Below are 13,032 nucleotides of genomic sequence, written 5' to 3' on the forward strand. Positions count from 1 at the left end.
ACAAGTCCCCGAAGGCGTCGGGCTTAGGGTTCCCACTGCACGTGCGCGTCCCGCTGCCCGCCGGAAGGACAGAGCCTGGCAGTGTTTATCTCGTTGGGGACCGAGGAATCGGTTGGCGCGCAACGGGTTGTAGGCTGCCAGCTGCGCGAGGAACCGTGGCCCCACCCCGGCCCGGCCTGGCAGGTAGCCTGGGATGGGGTGAGGGAGGAGAAGAATTGGAGGGTCTGGCGACGCCCATGCCTACCGCTGGAGTCGCGGGGGAGGGGCTGAGAAGGATGAGATGGGGGTGGGGAGGGAGCTAGGGGGATGCTGGGAAAGAGGAGTGTTAATGGACAGCGAAAGGTTTGGGGGAAATGGCCTGGAGACGGGTGGGAGAGACCTGGTGGCTGGAGGTGGCGTTGAAAGAAACTGGGCGAGTGGGTTCTGAAGAGAATCAGGAAGCTGGGCATAATGGCAGGGGGAGGGGGACAGTGTCTGGCGTTGTGGGGGAGGGGCGGATGAGAAAGGTGGAATAAAACAGAGTCGAGTCATACTCAGAGAGAAACATCTATGGTTGGAAGGGGACAATGAACGTTTTCTTCCCTTCGTGGAAGTAGACGAATGAACTCTAGTGTGGGCCTTGTAGTGATGGGAGAAGGAAAAACAAGAGAACCGCAAAGCTCTCAGGAGACGAAGAAGGGAAGGGTCGCAAGTAGAGGGAGACATTTGCAAGGTGTCACGGAGGGGGAGCGTACGTCCTGGATGGAAGGTCGAAAATGGAGTGGTGGAGAATGCGGGAGACCAGAGATCCTGTTAGCCCTGCCTTTGAGTTAACAGTATGAAGACCGGGGGTGGAGGGTATTCTTTATCTATCTCTTATTGGGATTGATAGTCTCATCTGTGCATTTTCATTTTTTCTGGACTTATTTCAAGGAAGAGTGAAGATGATAGGTTCTTCCCCGTCCCCTGTTTTTTTTTTTTTTTTTTTGGAGACAGGGTCTTACTAGCTCTGGCCAGCCTTGACCTCGTCTACCTTCCCAGTGCTGAGGTATTAAAGGCATGCCCTACCGTACCTTAAAGCTTTCAATATGTTTTCTCTGACAAGCACAGATTGAGAGGATTGAGAGTAACTTTTGGCTGCTGCTATCTCAGGTTAAGAGAGGTGGCTCTTTAAAGCATACAGTGTAGGGTTGGGGGAGGTTGGGGAGGTAGCTGTGTCATGCCAACTGAAAGACATGTCTGTCTCTTGCAAGGGAACCTTATTTTTCCTTGCTGCCCCCTCCACGCCCCCCCCAACCCCCGAGGTTCTACTTGTTTCCTCTCTCTGCCAAGGCTTTTTAAACAGGGAGAAGATGATCTGCCCAAACCCAGCAGATACCTGCTGGCAAAGGCATTGCCAGTTGCCAAAGGATTTAACCTGAAAGAGCTCTCAAATGTGCCCATTATCACTAGGGTAGCAAGCTGTCTTTAAGAGGCCATGACCTGTCTCATGCTTGGGGCCTTTCTCTTGTTCTGCCCAAAGGCATCTCTGCTCTCCTGCTCTTTCCAATGTACACCCCGCCGTATCCCTTTAGAGACCTTAACAGAGGAAGAGCTTGTTTTCCTACCATAGAAAGCATGGGCAAGTGGCAAGGGAGAAGACTCCTCTTCCCTACCCCAACCCCCAACATATACTTTTCTGGCTTCAGTTTCTAGTCCTGGCAGCAGACGAGCCACAGCTGTCAAAGGGACTCCTCGTGCCCGTGGCACCCTGGGTGACCCCGGGACAACGGATCAACTTGACAAGAACTCCCTGTGAGGGGCTAATCAACCATGGTTACATGGAGTTCCCTGTCCTAGGTAGGGACACTATTCCACTTTAAAAGCCTGAAAGCTTTTTTTACTTTAAAGTACCCCTGCCAGCTCTCAGTGGACTGGCTGTGGCTGGCTGAGCTATTAATAGCTGTGAGGATTTTGAGATCCCTACCTTTAAGAGATGGAGGAAATTCTTAGAGAGGTGGGAGTAAGCAGAGCCAGAAGCTAGAACACACCCAGTATGGGCAGGGGTTCAGAGACTGGGGGCTTGGAGCTTGTTCCAGGCCAGGGACAGGGAGGAGTGGACATGAGTAGGGGTAATCATGACCACCAGCTTCTGAGCTGGCAGTCAGGTGAAGGCGGCCCCACCCTTCACTGTGGGAGAACATAGCTTCTTGACCTCTGCAGCTCCCCTGGGACAGAGCCAGCCACCTGAGCTGTAACTAGTGTCCCTGTAGAGGGGTGGTGGTGTGGGAGGGCCTTAGGTGACACTTGGAGGCAAAGACTGGTCCAGGACAGCCGCACTGAGCTGAGCAGAAGCCTTGTCTGAGGAACCTGTTGCCCCGACTTGTGTACAGGTAGCAGAGGCAGCAGGCCGTGCTGGGGGGGCATGTTCCTGTAACCTGTGACCCAGGGGATGTTACGTTGGACAGTGCATCTGGAGGGCGGGCCACGCAGGGTGAACCATGCGGCAGTGGCTGTTGGGCACCGAGTGTACTCCTTCGGGGGTTACTGCTCTGGTGAAGACTACGAGACACTCCGTCAGATAGATGTGCACATTTTCAATGCTGGTAAGCCAGTCCTAGTACCTTTGTTGGGTTTCTACATCAGGGGAGGTAGTGGGCAGCTGAATAAAGTTTGGTGGTGGTCTCTGTGTGGTGGGGAGTTGAATAAGAATGTTTGGTTTCTGGGGCGGGAGGTGATGGTGCACGCCTTTAATCCCAGCACTCAGGAGGCAGAGGCAGGTGGGTCTCTGAGTTCGAGGCCAGCCTGGTCTACAAGAGCTCATTCTAGGACAGGCTCCAAAGCTACATAGAAATCCTGTCTCGAAAAAACAAAAACAAAAAAAGAATGCTTGTTTGGAATAAGGTGGCAGCTTTGAGGGAAGTTCCCAAGGGCTGAGCAGAACTCTGCCCACAGTGTCCTTGCGTTGGACAAAGCTGCCCCCAGTGAGGCCTGCCGTCCGAGGGCAGGCTCCTGTTGTGCCCTATATGCGGTATGGACACTCAACCGTCCTCATCGATGACACCGTCTTCCTTTGGGGTGGGCGCAATGACACTGAAGGGGCCTGCAACGTACTCTATGCCTTTGATGTCAGTGAGTATGGGTCTCAAATGATGCCTTGGGGCTGGGGGAGTATTGGAGAAGGGAAGGCCAGAATTAAAGTGGGTATGTCACCTGACCTTACTTACTTTTACTTCTTTCAAAAGATACTCACAAGTGGTCTACACCCCGAGTGTCAGGAACAGTTCCTGGGGCCCGGGATGGACATTCAGCCTGTGTCTTGGGCAAGATCATGTACATTTTTGGGGGATATGAGCAGCTGGTAAGTCTGGAAAAAAACTACGTTTTTATATCAAAAAGAAGAGAGGAAAATTTAGCATGGTGGAATAGGCGGCTTTGAGTGGAAAGGTAGCGGGCCAAGAAGAACCACTGATGGCGCCCGTTTCCCTCCTCTCGTCACTTAGGCAGACTGCTTTTCCAATGACATTCACAAGCTGGACACCAGCACCATGACATGGACCCTTGTGTGCACAAAGGTTTGCCCTTTGTTCTGTCAGATTCTAGGAAGTTAAATTAGCTTTTCCTCTGTGAACCCATGTTGACCCTCTTCCCCATCTCTGCTCTTGGCTAGGGTAACCCTGCACGCTGGAGGGACTTCCATTCAGCCACAATGCTGGGCAATCATATGTATGTCTTTGGGGGCCGTGCTGACCGCTTTGGGCCATTTCATTCCAACAATGAGATTTACTGCAACCGAATTCGAGTCTTTGACACCAGAACTGAGGCCTGGCTCGACTGCCCACATACTCCAGTGCTGCCTGAGGGACGCAGGAGCCATTCAGCCTGTGAGTGTCTGTTATCTTCTTGTGGAACCCCATGTGCAACCCCATTCCCTCTTGACATGTCTTTTTCCTTCCAGTTGGCTACAATGGGGAGCTGTACATCTTTGGTGGCTATAATGCAAGGCTGAACCGGCACTTCCATGATCTCTGGAAGTTTAACCCTGGTAAAAAGCATTCCCCTTAGGGGAGGGACAATTAACAGTTGAGGTGGGAGGGAAAGAATAACCCTGGGTGAGGGACTGGGTTGGGCTGTGTGTGATGTTTAGATTGGTATTGAACCTCTGTGAACTTCTCTTTAGGGTCCTTCACCTGGAAAAAGATTGAACCAAAGGGGAAAGGACCATGTCCCCGCCGGCGCCAGTGTTGCTGTATTGTTGGTGATAAGATTGTCCTCTTTGGGGGTACCAGGTTAGGAGAGAGGGGAGTACTCAGGAACGGGCCTACATCTGTAACAGAAGAGAGGGAGGCATCTGAGTAAGGGGTCTTGTGGGTAGTTGTACCACCTCCTTCTTCCTCTTCCCGTCTCTACAGCCCCTCTCCCGAGGAAGGCCTGGGAGATGAATTTGACCTCATAGATCATTCTGACTTACACATCTTGGACTTTAGTAAGTACTTTTTTCTGAAGTGCTCCTATTCTCAGCTTCTCTCTCTGGGTAGTGACCAGGGTAGGACCTTCCTCTGCTCTGACTGTCTTTCAACACTTTCATTAAAGGCCCTAGTCTGAAGACTCTGTGCAAACTGGCCGTGATTCAGTATAACCTGGACCAGTCCTGTTTGCCCCATGATATCAGGTACAGCAAGTGGTTGCAGAGGAGGGGTTGGTTGAGGGTGCAGGGCCAACACAGGTGTAACTCGATTAGCTCAGTCTCAGTATGCAGAAGACAGACATTTCTGTTTGCTGGAGAGGAAGTTTTTGTGAAGAACAAGGGTGTAAAGGTGTAGCCATCATGTTAGAGCTGTCAGCTGCATGAAGAAAACATTGAGGTTTTTGAGCCATGCTTAGAAGCTTTGTTTTGGTGCTGTACTGAGAGTGGTTGGATATATCTCAGGATTGACTGCCAAGTAGAGATTTGAAGAGTCTGTGGACCCCAACTCCCAACCCCAGTTTCAGAATTGAGAGAGGTCCTGGATTCTTGCCTCTGAATTCCAGTATTGAGTTCTAATCAAACCCCTAATGTCACTCAATGAATCACTTACTCTTGTTGGTTATTTTGAAACAGTCCCTACTCCTCGAGCCGGGCTTATCTGATGAGTCCCAGGCTGACTCTAGATTGACACAGGTGCAGGTGCCTTCCTACTGAGCACCTGGCTGAGTGTCTTGAGAGGGAGTGTTTCCTGAGTCTTTGTGGAGTAGAAGAGCTGCTCAAAGCATACTTTAATTTGGTGGGGCGGATAGGAAAGGTCATAGGCCCTAAAGTTTAGGGAGAACAGAAGGTATGAATTGCGACCTTAAACCAGTGGAAATAGACGGCAAGAAGGGTGCTCCTGTGGGATGAGGCAGAACCCTGCTGGGCTGGGTCGGTGAGGAGCAGGAGAGATACGCGAGGATGTTTACTGAGATGGGTACACATAATCCAGGTGCTTGGACTCAGGAATCTAAAAAAACATAAACAGGAAATCCACAAGAGCTTGGAGGTAGATGAGTAGGTGGTGTTGGATTTAGTGGTGGGTGGGGTCTGGTGGTCAAACCCACAAGGACTGTAAGGAAGAGGTAGCTGTGGGAAATTGGAGGGGCAGCTGTGTTCATGGCTTTGTCCAAAGAATTCTGGGCTTGCCATAGAGACTACCTCTTCTGTCTTCTCTGCCCATCTTTGGCCTTCCAGGTGGGAGCTCAATGCCATGACCACCAACAGCAATATCAGCCGTCCCATTGTCTCCTCCCATGGATAGGAAGGTTCTGCTGCCTCCCCTCCTGAGCCTGCTCTTGTCTTCATTGCCCCTGCCCGTCTCACCTGCCTGCCCCTTTGGACCCTGGACTCAGTATACCTCCACGTGGAGTTGATGGACTAGAGGTGTTTTCTGTGCTGTGAATTCAGTGGGGAGTTGTTGGGGGGAGGGCCATTCTCCTCCTCCCTTGGGCCGAGGGCCCCTTCCCTTGGTGCTCTGTTCCCATTCACCTCCCTTCCACTGCTCCTGGACCTTTGCTCTGACCCAGGCCAGCTGGGTAGCCAGGCTGTGCTGGAAAGGGACAGGAGTGGGGAGAAGGAGAAGCCAGCAGTGTCGGAGCTTCAGGAGCTTCCCTCTCCCCGTGACCATCCCTCTCCCTGCTTGAGCATCTGCCTGGGAGCTGAGAGGAGCCTCAGCTGTTGGCATGAAACCCCCCTTCCCCGGCCCTCGGGGGTGGGGACCAACAGACAGCTTCACCCATCCTCAAGCTGTTGTACCCCCGAAGATCAGCCAGCTCTGGTTTTATAAAACGCAAAGCCTCTAAACGTGTCGTGTTTCTGGGGACTAAGATGGAGTTGGTAGAGGGGACACTTAAGGTTCTGGCTTCCGCAGTCTCGCATTTGAAGAAACCGAGGTCTGACGTCAGCAGAGCAGCGCTTCTGCCAGGGTCCTTACCACATTGGCTCAGGCTTCCGGAAGGGGTGGGGCTTAAACCAGCCGCAGTGAACGGAGGTGATGTCTTTTACGGACTATGCGAAAAATGCAAAAAGCTGGTGCTAGGGCTAAGGCCCAAGGTTCCCACGGAGCCGTGCAGAGCGGGAGCATGGCAGGCGACCAGCAGAAGGGTGAGGGCCTGGGGTTGGCGGGAGCGCAACGCATTCCGCTGCAGGAACGGAAAGACACAGAGCGCCGCAGTTCAAAGGCGGGTGAGGGAGTGCTTCCGGCGTTACGACTACGAGAGAAGTTTCTTGGTTTTGTTTTCTTTAGAGCGTGGTGGTAAAGGGATACATGGAGGGTGTCTTAGGGTGTAGTCCTGGTTAAGTTCGAACTCTTGGCAGTCCTGTCTTCTCAGCCTTCCAAATGCTAGAATTCTAGGCATAAGCCTACAGGCCTGGCCTGGGTAGCTTCGTAACAGTAGGATGAGGGCTCTTCCTAGAAGGCTGAGTTGAGTGGGATATAACAAATCGAACCTTCATTGCGTTGTATGCAGGCACTTGGAGATAAAGAATAATCAAACAGCAAAGCAAAAAGTTTGTCCTTATGCCACGCTCCTGTAAGAAAAGGTAGAGCCGGGCGGTGGTAGCAAACACCTTTAATCCCAGCACTTGGGAGGGAGAGGCAGGCGGATCACTGAGTTCGAGGCCATTCTGATCTACACAGTGAGTTCCAGGACAGCCAAGGTGGTTGCACAGAAAAAACCTGTCTCAAAACAACACCGGCATTTAACCAGGTAGGATAGCGCACTGTAGCTCTGCTTCCAGCTCTCCCGAGGCAGAGGCTACCAGGTTCGTTGCACCAAAATGGCCTGGTCTCTATGTTTAGTTTCGGGCTAGCTGAGCAAAATAGAAGCCACTGGAGAGCTTTTGAGTTCAGGGGTGACATTATAATTACTGTGAGGAGTGATACAATCAGGTTTCTTTTTAGTGTGCAAAAGAAATGGGCTATGAGCCGGGCGGTGGTGTCACATGCCTTTAATCCCAGCATTCGAGAGCCAGAGTCAGGAGGATCTCTGAGTTTGAAGCCAACCTGCTTTACAAGAGCTAGTACAGGCACCAAAACTACAAAATAACCCTGTCTTTAAAAAAAAAACAAAAAACAACAACAAAAAAAACCCCAAAAACTAGTTCCAGGATAGGACAGGCCCCAAGCTACAGAGAAACTTTGTCTTGAAAAACCAAAAATCAAAAAAAAAAAAAAAAAAAAAAAGAAAAGAAATGTGCTGTGGATTGATTTACCTCTGTCTCTACAACAAGATATATCAAGTAGCCAACATTAGAGAGTTGAATGTTAGTGTAGTACCATTACAGAGCAGCACCATTGCAGTCTGTGCTGCTGTGATGGAGGATGTTGGAAAGGATGGGGGTAGAATGAGTCTTTGCTATCTGGGCTTGTGTGTGTGTGTGTGTGCGTGTGTGTGCGCGCGCGCGCACGCACGTATGGCACGCAAGTACTACAGTGAGGGTATAGAGGCCAGAGGACTATTTTAGTAATTCCGTTCTCCACCTAACTATGGTGACTCCAGGCTCTAGCTCCAGTTGTCAGGCTTGGCAGGATGTCCTTCATCTGTTGAACCATCTCTAGGCTGATGAAGTCTGCTGCTGTTGAGAGGGACTGCCGTGAGTTGTGTGACCTTCCCTTCCAGCAGACACATCTGACATGTCATTTGAGGAGCTGTTGGAGTTGCAGAGCCGAGGGGGACCCAAGGCGTGCAAACAGTTGGCTGGAAGGAGTGCTCCAAAGCAAAGCCCCAGACAACCTGTGTGTGTTGCCGATAAGCACCGGTGAGGAGTGTGCCCTCAGAATCAAAAGATACCCTGGACCTTAACTACAAGTCTGTTTTCTTGGGTGGGAAGACGCCGGTCTTTGACCAGGATTGAAGTATACTTACCCTGACCTTTTATTGCTCCTTAGGCCCCTGGAAATGTCAGCCAAAGTCCGAGTGCCATTCTTACGTCAGGTTGTTCCTATCAGTAAAAAGGTGAGGAAAGGGCAGGGAGCAAGCACTTCCTTAGAGAAAGGAGACTAAACAAGCTGTTTATTCCCAAAGGTAGCCCGGGACCCCCGCTTTGATGATCTGTCAGGGGAATATAACCCCGAGATATTTGACAAGACTTACCAATTCCTGAACGATATCCGAGCCAAGGAGAAAGTGGTATGTAATATGAAGCTGGTTTATCCACTCCTGGGGGCGGGGAGCTGGAATACATGTTGGATAGTCAGGAAGGGGAATGGGAAGCATGTTGGTAAGCAGATCTTTCTACTCTTAGTTGGTACATCAGTTTTGTGACCGTGTGATCAAGTTACTCAGCCCCCTTTGCTGTGGTTCTTTTTAAGTGAATTCATTTTTTAAGTTGATTCATAATATTTACTAGTATTTGTGGGGTAGGATAGCATTTCAGTCCGTGTATTTAGTGTTTTAATGATCAAGGTAATTGCTCTAGGTATCACTTCTCGCATAGAATCATTTCTTTGTATTGGGAACTGTCAGAATCTCTTGTTGGCTATACTCAGTTAAGCTAGGCTTAGCAGCACATATCTCTAATCCCTGCTACTTTGGGATGTGAGGCAGGAAGCAGGAAGAATTTGAGGCTACCCTGGGCCATGAGACCTCATCTCCCTACCCTCCAGAAAAAGAAGAGTGAACAGAACCATAAATTCAGTTACTTGTCAGCCTTAGTTATCTGGTTTACTGTCAAACCTTGGAAATTGTCCTCCTTATCCAGCTGCATCCCTGTGCTGGTTGACTGCCTATCCCACCCTCCCCATAAGTATACTCAGTCTGAGTTGGACCCCTGGAGCCCAGAGTTGAAGGAGAGAGTGGAAACTGCCAAGTTACCCTCCGTCCTCTGCATTCAGACCTACGCACAGTAAATAAAAAATACTGAAGCAGCATTGTTATGTGTAGTCAGTTAGGAACAGAAAGACACTTATATAGACACTTATATATTCTTTTCTTTTGTATACATAATAAATAAATAAATATAAAAAAAGTTGGTAGAAGGTGCCCGCCAACTTTTTTTTTAATATTTATTTATGTATTATGTATACAATATTCTGTCTGTGTGTACGTCTGCAGGCCAGAAGAGGACACCAGACCTCATTACAGATGGTTGTGAGCCACCATGTGGTTGCTGGGATTTGAACTCAGGAGCTTTGGAAGAGCAGGCAAAGTGTGGCTCAGTGAGAAAGAAATGGCTAGTAAGAGAAAGAAAGGGCCAGGGGCTGGGAGCTATAGCCCAGTGCTAGAGTAGAGATTTAATGCTGTGCTGGATCCTCCGACACCCACACCCCACACATTGTTTATTGATTTTGTGTTAATTTGTGTGAACTTTTATAATAAAGCTTGGCACAGAATGTTGACTATGCTATCCATTTTCCTCATGGAGCTTGTGAAAAAGCAGTTGAAGAAGCGCCGATCAGGGGAGGAGCGTGAGAAGCTGCAGCAGCTGCTCCGACGAATGGTGAGGGTGCTAGTTGGTGGGTGGTGGGAGCAGTTAAAGGCAGATGTGATTCAGAGTCCCTTCTGTTCACACCTCCATCCTGCTTCACCTCGGATCCAGGAACAGCAAGAGACGGCACAGCAGGAGCGGAAGCAGCAGCAGGAGCAGCGCCTGGCCTTGAAGCAGGAGCGGCGGGCTCTGGCGCAGCAGGGCCATCGGCCCTACTTCCTGAAGAAATGTGAGTGGGGCCGTGCTCTTGAAAGCTTACGAGAGGGGCCTTTTTGTGTGGCTGTCATCCTGGGGTCCTCGAGTCCTTTGAGGAGGACCTGTGATAACTAGGGGAAGTGAGAACAGTGGGGAAGTGGTATTTGGGATCCGTTCTGTATTCGCACTCAGATGATGTTTGTGGGCAGATTGGAGGGTAGCTTAGGTAGTAGAGTGCTCGCCTGCATTTATTAAGCCATAGGTTTGATCTCTACTACATAAAACAAGAAAAGTGGCATATGCTTGTAGTCTCAGTGCTTGGGAGGATGGGAAGATAAAGGTTGTCCTTGGATATGTAGAAGTTTGAGACTGGTCTGGACTAGAGCCCCTCTCCCCCCACAAAAAACAGTCAGGCGGTGGTGGCGCACGCCTTTAATCCCTACACTAGGGAGGCAGAGTCAGGCGGATCTCTGAGTTTCTCTGAGTTCCAGGACAGGTCCAAAGCTACAGAGAAACTCTGTCTTAAAAACAAAACAAAAGAAACAAAAAACCAAAGTTGGTGATTGTTACTTTTATCTCCGTATCACTGCATTTCCACTGTTTGCCCAACTTGGTTCAGATGAGTAAGACTTGAGTCAGAACATTAGCTTAGAGGCCAGGTTCCACAGGGCACACCTCAGTCCCTGCGCCTGGGGGAAGGAACACTCAACATCTCTTAAGAGTTCAAGGCCGGGGGCTGGAGCTATGGTTCCCTGTTCAGTTCTCAGCACGCATGTGGCAGGTCACAACTGTCTGTAACTCCAAGATCTGACACCCTCACACAGACATACATGCAGGCAAAACACTGCTGTACATAAAATAAAAATTTTAAGTAATTTAAAAGGGGGGGGGGGCTGGAGAGATGGCTCAGAGGTTAAGAGCATTGCCTACTCTTTCAAAGGTCCTGAGTTCAATTCCCAGCAACCACATGGTAGCTCACAACCATCTGTAATGAGGTCTGGTGCCCTCTTCTGGCCTTCAGGCATATACACAGACAGAATATTGTATACATAATAAATAAATATTTAAAAAAAAAAAAAGAAAGAAAAAAAGAAAGGATTCAAGGTTGCCAGGCGAGGCCAACCTGGTCTACAAAGCGAGTTCCAGGACAGTCAGGGTTTTTGCACAGAGAAACCGTGTCTCTAAAAACAAAACAACACCAAAAAAACGCCAGCCTGGTTTATGTGGTGAGTTCCAGGTCAGGACCAGGCTACCAAAAAAAAAAAAAAAAAAGAGAGAGAGAGAAAAGTTAGTTTAGGCAGGGTTACTTGATAGCTCAGTGGTAATGCCACTTGCCTAGGATGAAAAAAGCCCTGGATTCATTTCCTAGCTCTAACATGCTCAGTGGACTGGGGCTGTGGCTCATTAGTAGAGGCCTTGCCTCTCCCACCAGCATCCGTGAAGCTGTTTGATCACCAGCAGCAGCACACACAGCACATACGGTGTCTCTCGTACACCATGGCTCTTAACAACACGGCCCAGCAGAAGGGGCCCAGATGTGAGACTAAGAAACAAGGTCTTCATCCTTTGCTCACCAGCTTGCTTTCTTCTTATCTAGCTGAGCAACGCCAGTTGGCCCTAGCTGAGAAGTTCAAGGAGCTGAAACGCAGCAAGAAGCTGGAGAGTTTCTTGAGCCGAAAGAGGCGCCGAAATGCGGGCAAGGACAGGAAGCATCTCCCTTTGAGCAATTAGTACTAAGGAACTGTCCCAGGGAGACCTGGGTCGATGGGACAAGTCTGGGGTTGCCCAGTTCTGGTTCTTCCCTGATGAAAGGCAAGCCTCACACTCCCCCTGAACTAGGCTGCCTCAGGACTGGCGTGTTTTGCCCCTGGGTCTGCTAGGGCTGTCCAGCCAGAGAAGCCCAACCTTCTGTCATGTCACAGTGCCTTCTCAGACTCGTTCATCACGGTCTCATGTGTTCCTTCCACTCTTTCCTTATGACATGGGGTACGTTTGTGGCTCCAGGGAAGGGACTTTACAGAAGAGCCACTTTGACAACATGCTTGTTACTTATTATATTGTTGTTATTTTGATTGTGTGTCTGTTTGTGTTTAGGGGGTATGTGCACATAAATACTGGGACCTTTGAAGGGCACAAGCTTTTACTTCCCCCTGGAATTGGAGTTAGAGATGGTAGTAAGCTGTCCAGTGTGAGTGCTAGGTACCAAATGAGTCCTTTGCAAGAACAAAACACACTTGATCACTGAGCCATCGCTATAGTCCCCCTTTTATTTACTTATTCATTCTTATTTTATTGTTGTTTTGCCTGTATGTCTATGTGAGGGTGTTGAATTTTGGAGTTAGAGACAGTTCTGAGCTGCCATGTGGGTGCCGGGAATTAAACCTGGGTCCTCTGGAAGAGCAGTCAGTGCTTTTAACTGCCGAGCTAACTCTCCAGCCTCCCCCTTGTTTGTTTGTTTGAGACAGGATTTCTTTATGTAACAGCCCTGGCCATCCTGGAATTCACTTCATAGTCCAAGCTGGCCTCAGAATCAGACACCTGCCTGCCTCTGCCTCCCAAGTGCAGGGATTAAAGTCTGCCTGCACCACCACCTGGCCCCATTTTGTTTTTATTTGGAGACCTAGAACTTATTGTTTTGGTGGACTGTGTGTGGTCTACAGTGCGAGAGATCAGATCAGGACCCTCTCCATCTTAAATCTAAACCCTGAGAAGATGTCTAAGTGTCCATCAGTCCTACAGTCACTTGACCTTCAGTAGAGTGGGATGTGAGAGGTAGTGAGTCAACGTTCTTCATGCATCTACCTGAGAAGGGACTTCAGTATATAACCATTGCCCCCTTGCCTCTGGGCCCACACCTAGTGAGGCAGAGCATTTGCGACAGCAGTGTATCTTGCTTCCTGGTAGGATTATGGGTACGTGCCATCACACCCATCCAGGACATT

At 49.7% G+C, this 13,032-nt stretch overlaps 2 protein-coding genes across 7 annotated transcripts; both read left to right on the plus strand.

Annotated features, from left to right (window-relative positions):
- The first annotated feature begins 24 nt into the window (after positions 1-24).
- Positions 25-6,271, plus strand: Klhdc3 (kelch domain containing 3). Of its 2 annotated transcripts, none has more exons than XM_048445321.2 (12): positions 25-183; positions 1,668-1,818; positions 2,352-2,564; positions 2,914-3,090; positions 3,204-3,319; positions 3,462-3,533; positions 3,629-3,842; positions 3,917-4,003; positions 4,139-4,247; positions 4,371-4,444; positions 4,552-4,630; positions 5,663-6,271. In XM_048445321.2, exons 3-12 carry the CDS (start codon positions 2,411-2,413, stop codon positions 5,727-5,729), a joined length of 1,149 nt encoding a protein of 382 aa, XP_048301278.1. In that variant the 5' UTR covers positions 25-183; positions 1,668-1,818; positions 2,352-2,410; the 3' UTR covers positions 5,730-6,271. The 2 variants fall into 2 exon arrangements, with proteins under 2 accessions (XP_048301278.1, XP_087754074.1); XM_087897948.1 differs by lacking the exon at positions 25-183 and adding an exon at positions 298-342.
- Positions 6,272-6,401: 130 nt separating this feature from the next.
- On the plus strand, positions 6,402-12,162 carry Rrp36 (ribosomal RNA processing 36). 5 transcript variants are annotated; one of them, XM_048445323.3, is made up of 7 exons: positions 6,402-6,652; positions 8,089-8,227; positions 8,358-8,424; positions 8,494-8,598; positions 9,833-9,907; positions 10,007-10,124; positions 11,688-12,162. In XM_048445323.3, the coding sequence occupies exons 1-7, from the start codon at positions 6,478-6,480 to the stop codon at positions 11,819-11,821; spliced, it is 813 nt and encodes a 270-aa protein (XP_048301280.3). In that variant the 5' UTR covers positions 6,402-6,477; the 3' UTR covers positions 11,822-12,162. The 5 variants fall into 5 exon arrangements, with proteins under 5 accessions (XP_048301280.3, XP_048301281.3, XP_048301283.3 ...); XM_048445324.3 differs by having other exon boundaries at positions 8,092-8,227; XM_048445326.3 differs by having other exon boundaries at positions 6,405-6,571; positions 8,092-8,227.
- Positions 12,163-13,032: the final 870 nt, after the last annotated feature.

This window comes from Myodes glareolus, chromosome 18, assembly GCF_982192425.1.
Source record: "Myodes glareolus chromosome 18, mMyoGla1.1, whole genome shotgun sequence".
NCBI classification, from domain to species: Eukaryota; Metazoa; Chordata; class Mammalia; order Rodentia; family Cricetidae; genus Myodes; species Myodes glareolus.

What these genes read in the sequence shown, in the direction of transcription:
- Klhdc3 (XM_048445321.2), top strand. Translation starts at nt 2,411, where the DNA reads ATGTTACGTTGGACAGTGCATCTGGAGGGCGGGCCACGCAGGGTGAAC. An exon ending in ACGCAGGAGCCATTCAGCCT is followed by an intron (nt 3,843 to 3,916) that starts GTGAGTGTCTGT and finishes TTTTCCTTCCAG; the next exon opens with TTGGCTACAATGGGGAGCTG. An exon ending in GTCCTCTTTGGGGGTACCAG is followed by an intron (nt 4,248 to 4,370) that starts GTTAGGAGAGAG and finishes CCGTCTCTACAG; the next exon opens with CCCCTCTCCCGAGGAAGGCC.
- Rrp36 (XM_048445323.3), top strand. Translation starts at nt 6,478, where the DNA reads ATGCGAAAAATGCAAAAAGCTGGTGCTAGGGCTAAGGCCCAAGGTTCC. An exon ending in GCGCCGCAGTTCAAAGGCGG is followed by an intron (nt 6,653 to 8,088) that starts GTGAGGGAGTGC and finishes CTTCCCTTCCAG; the next exon opens with CAGACACATCTGACATGTCA. An exon ending in TGTGTTGCCGATAAGCACCG is followed by an intron (nt 8,228 to 8,357) that starts GTGAGGAGTGTG and finishes ATTGCTCCTTAG; the next exon opens with GCCCCTGGAAATGTCAGCCA.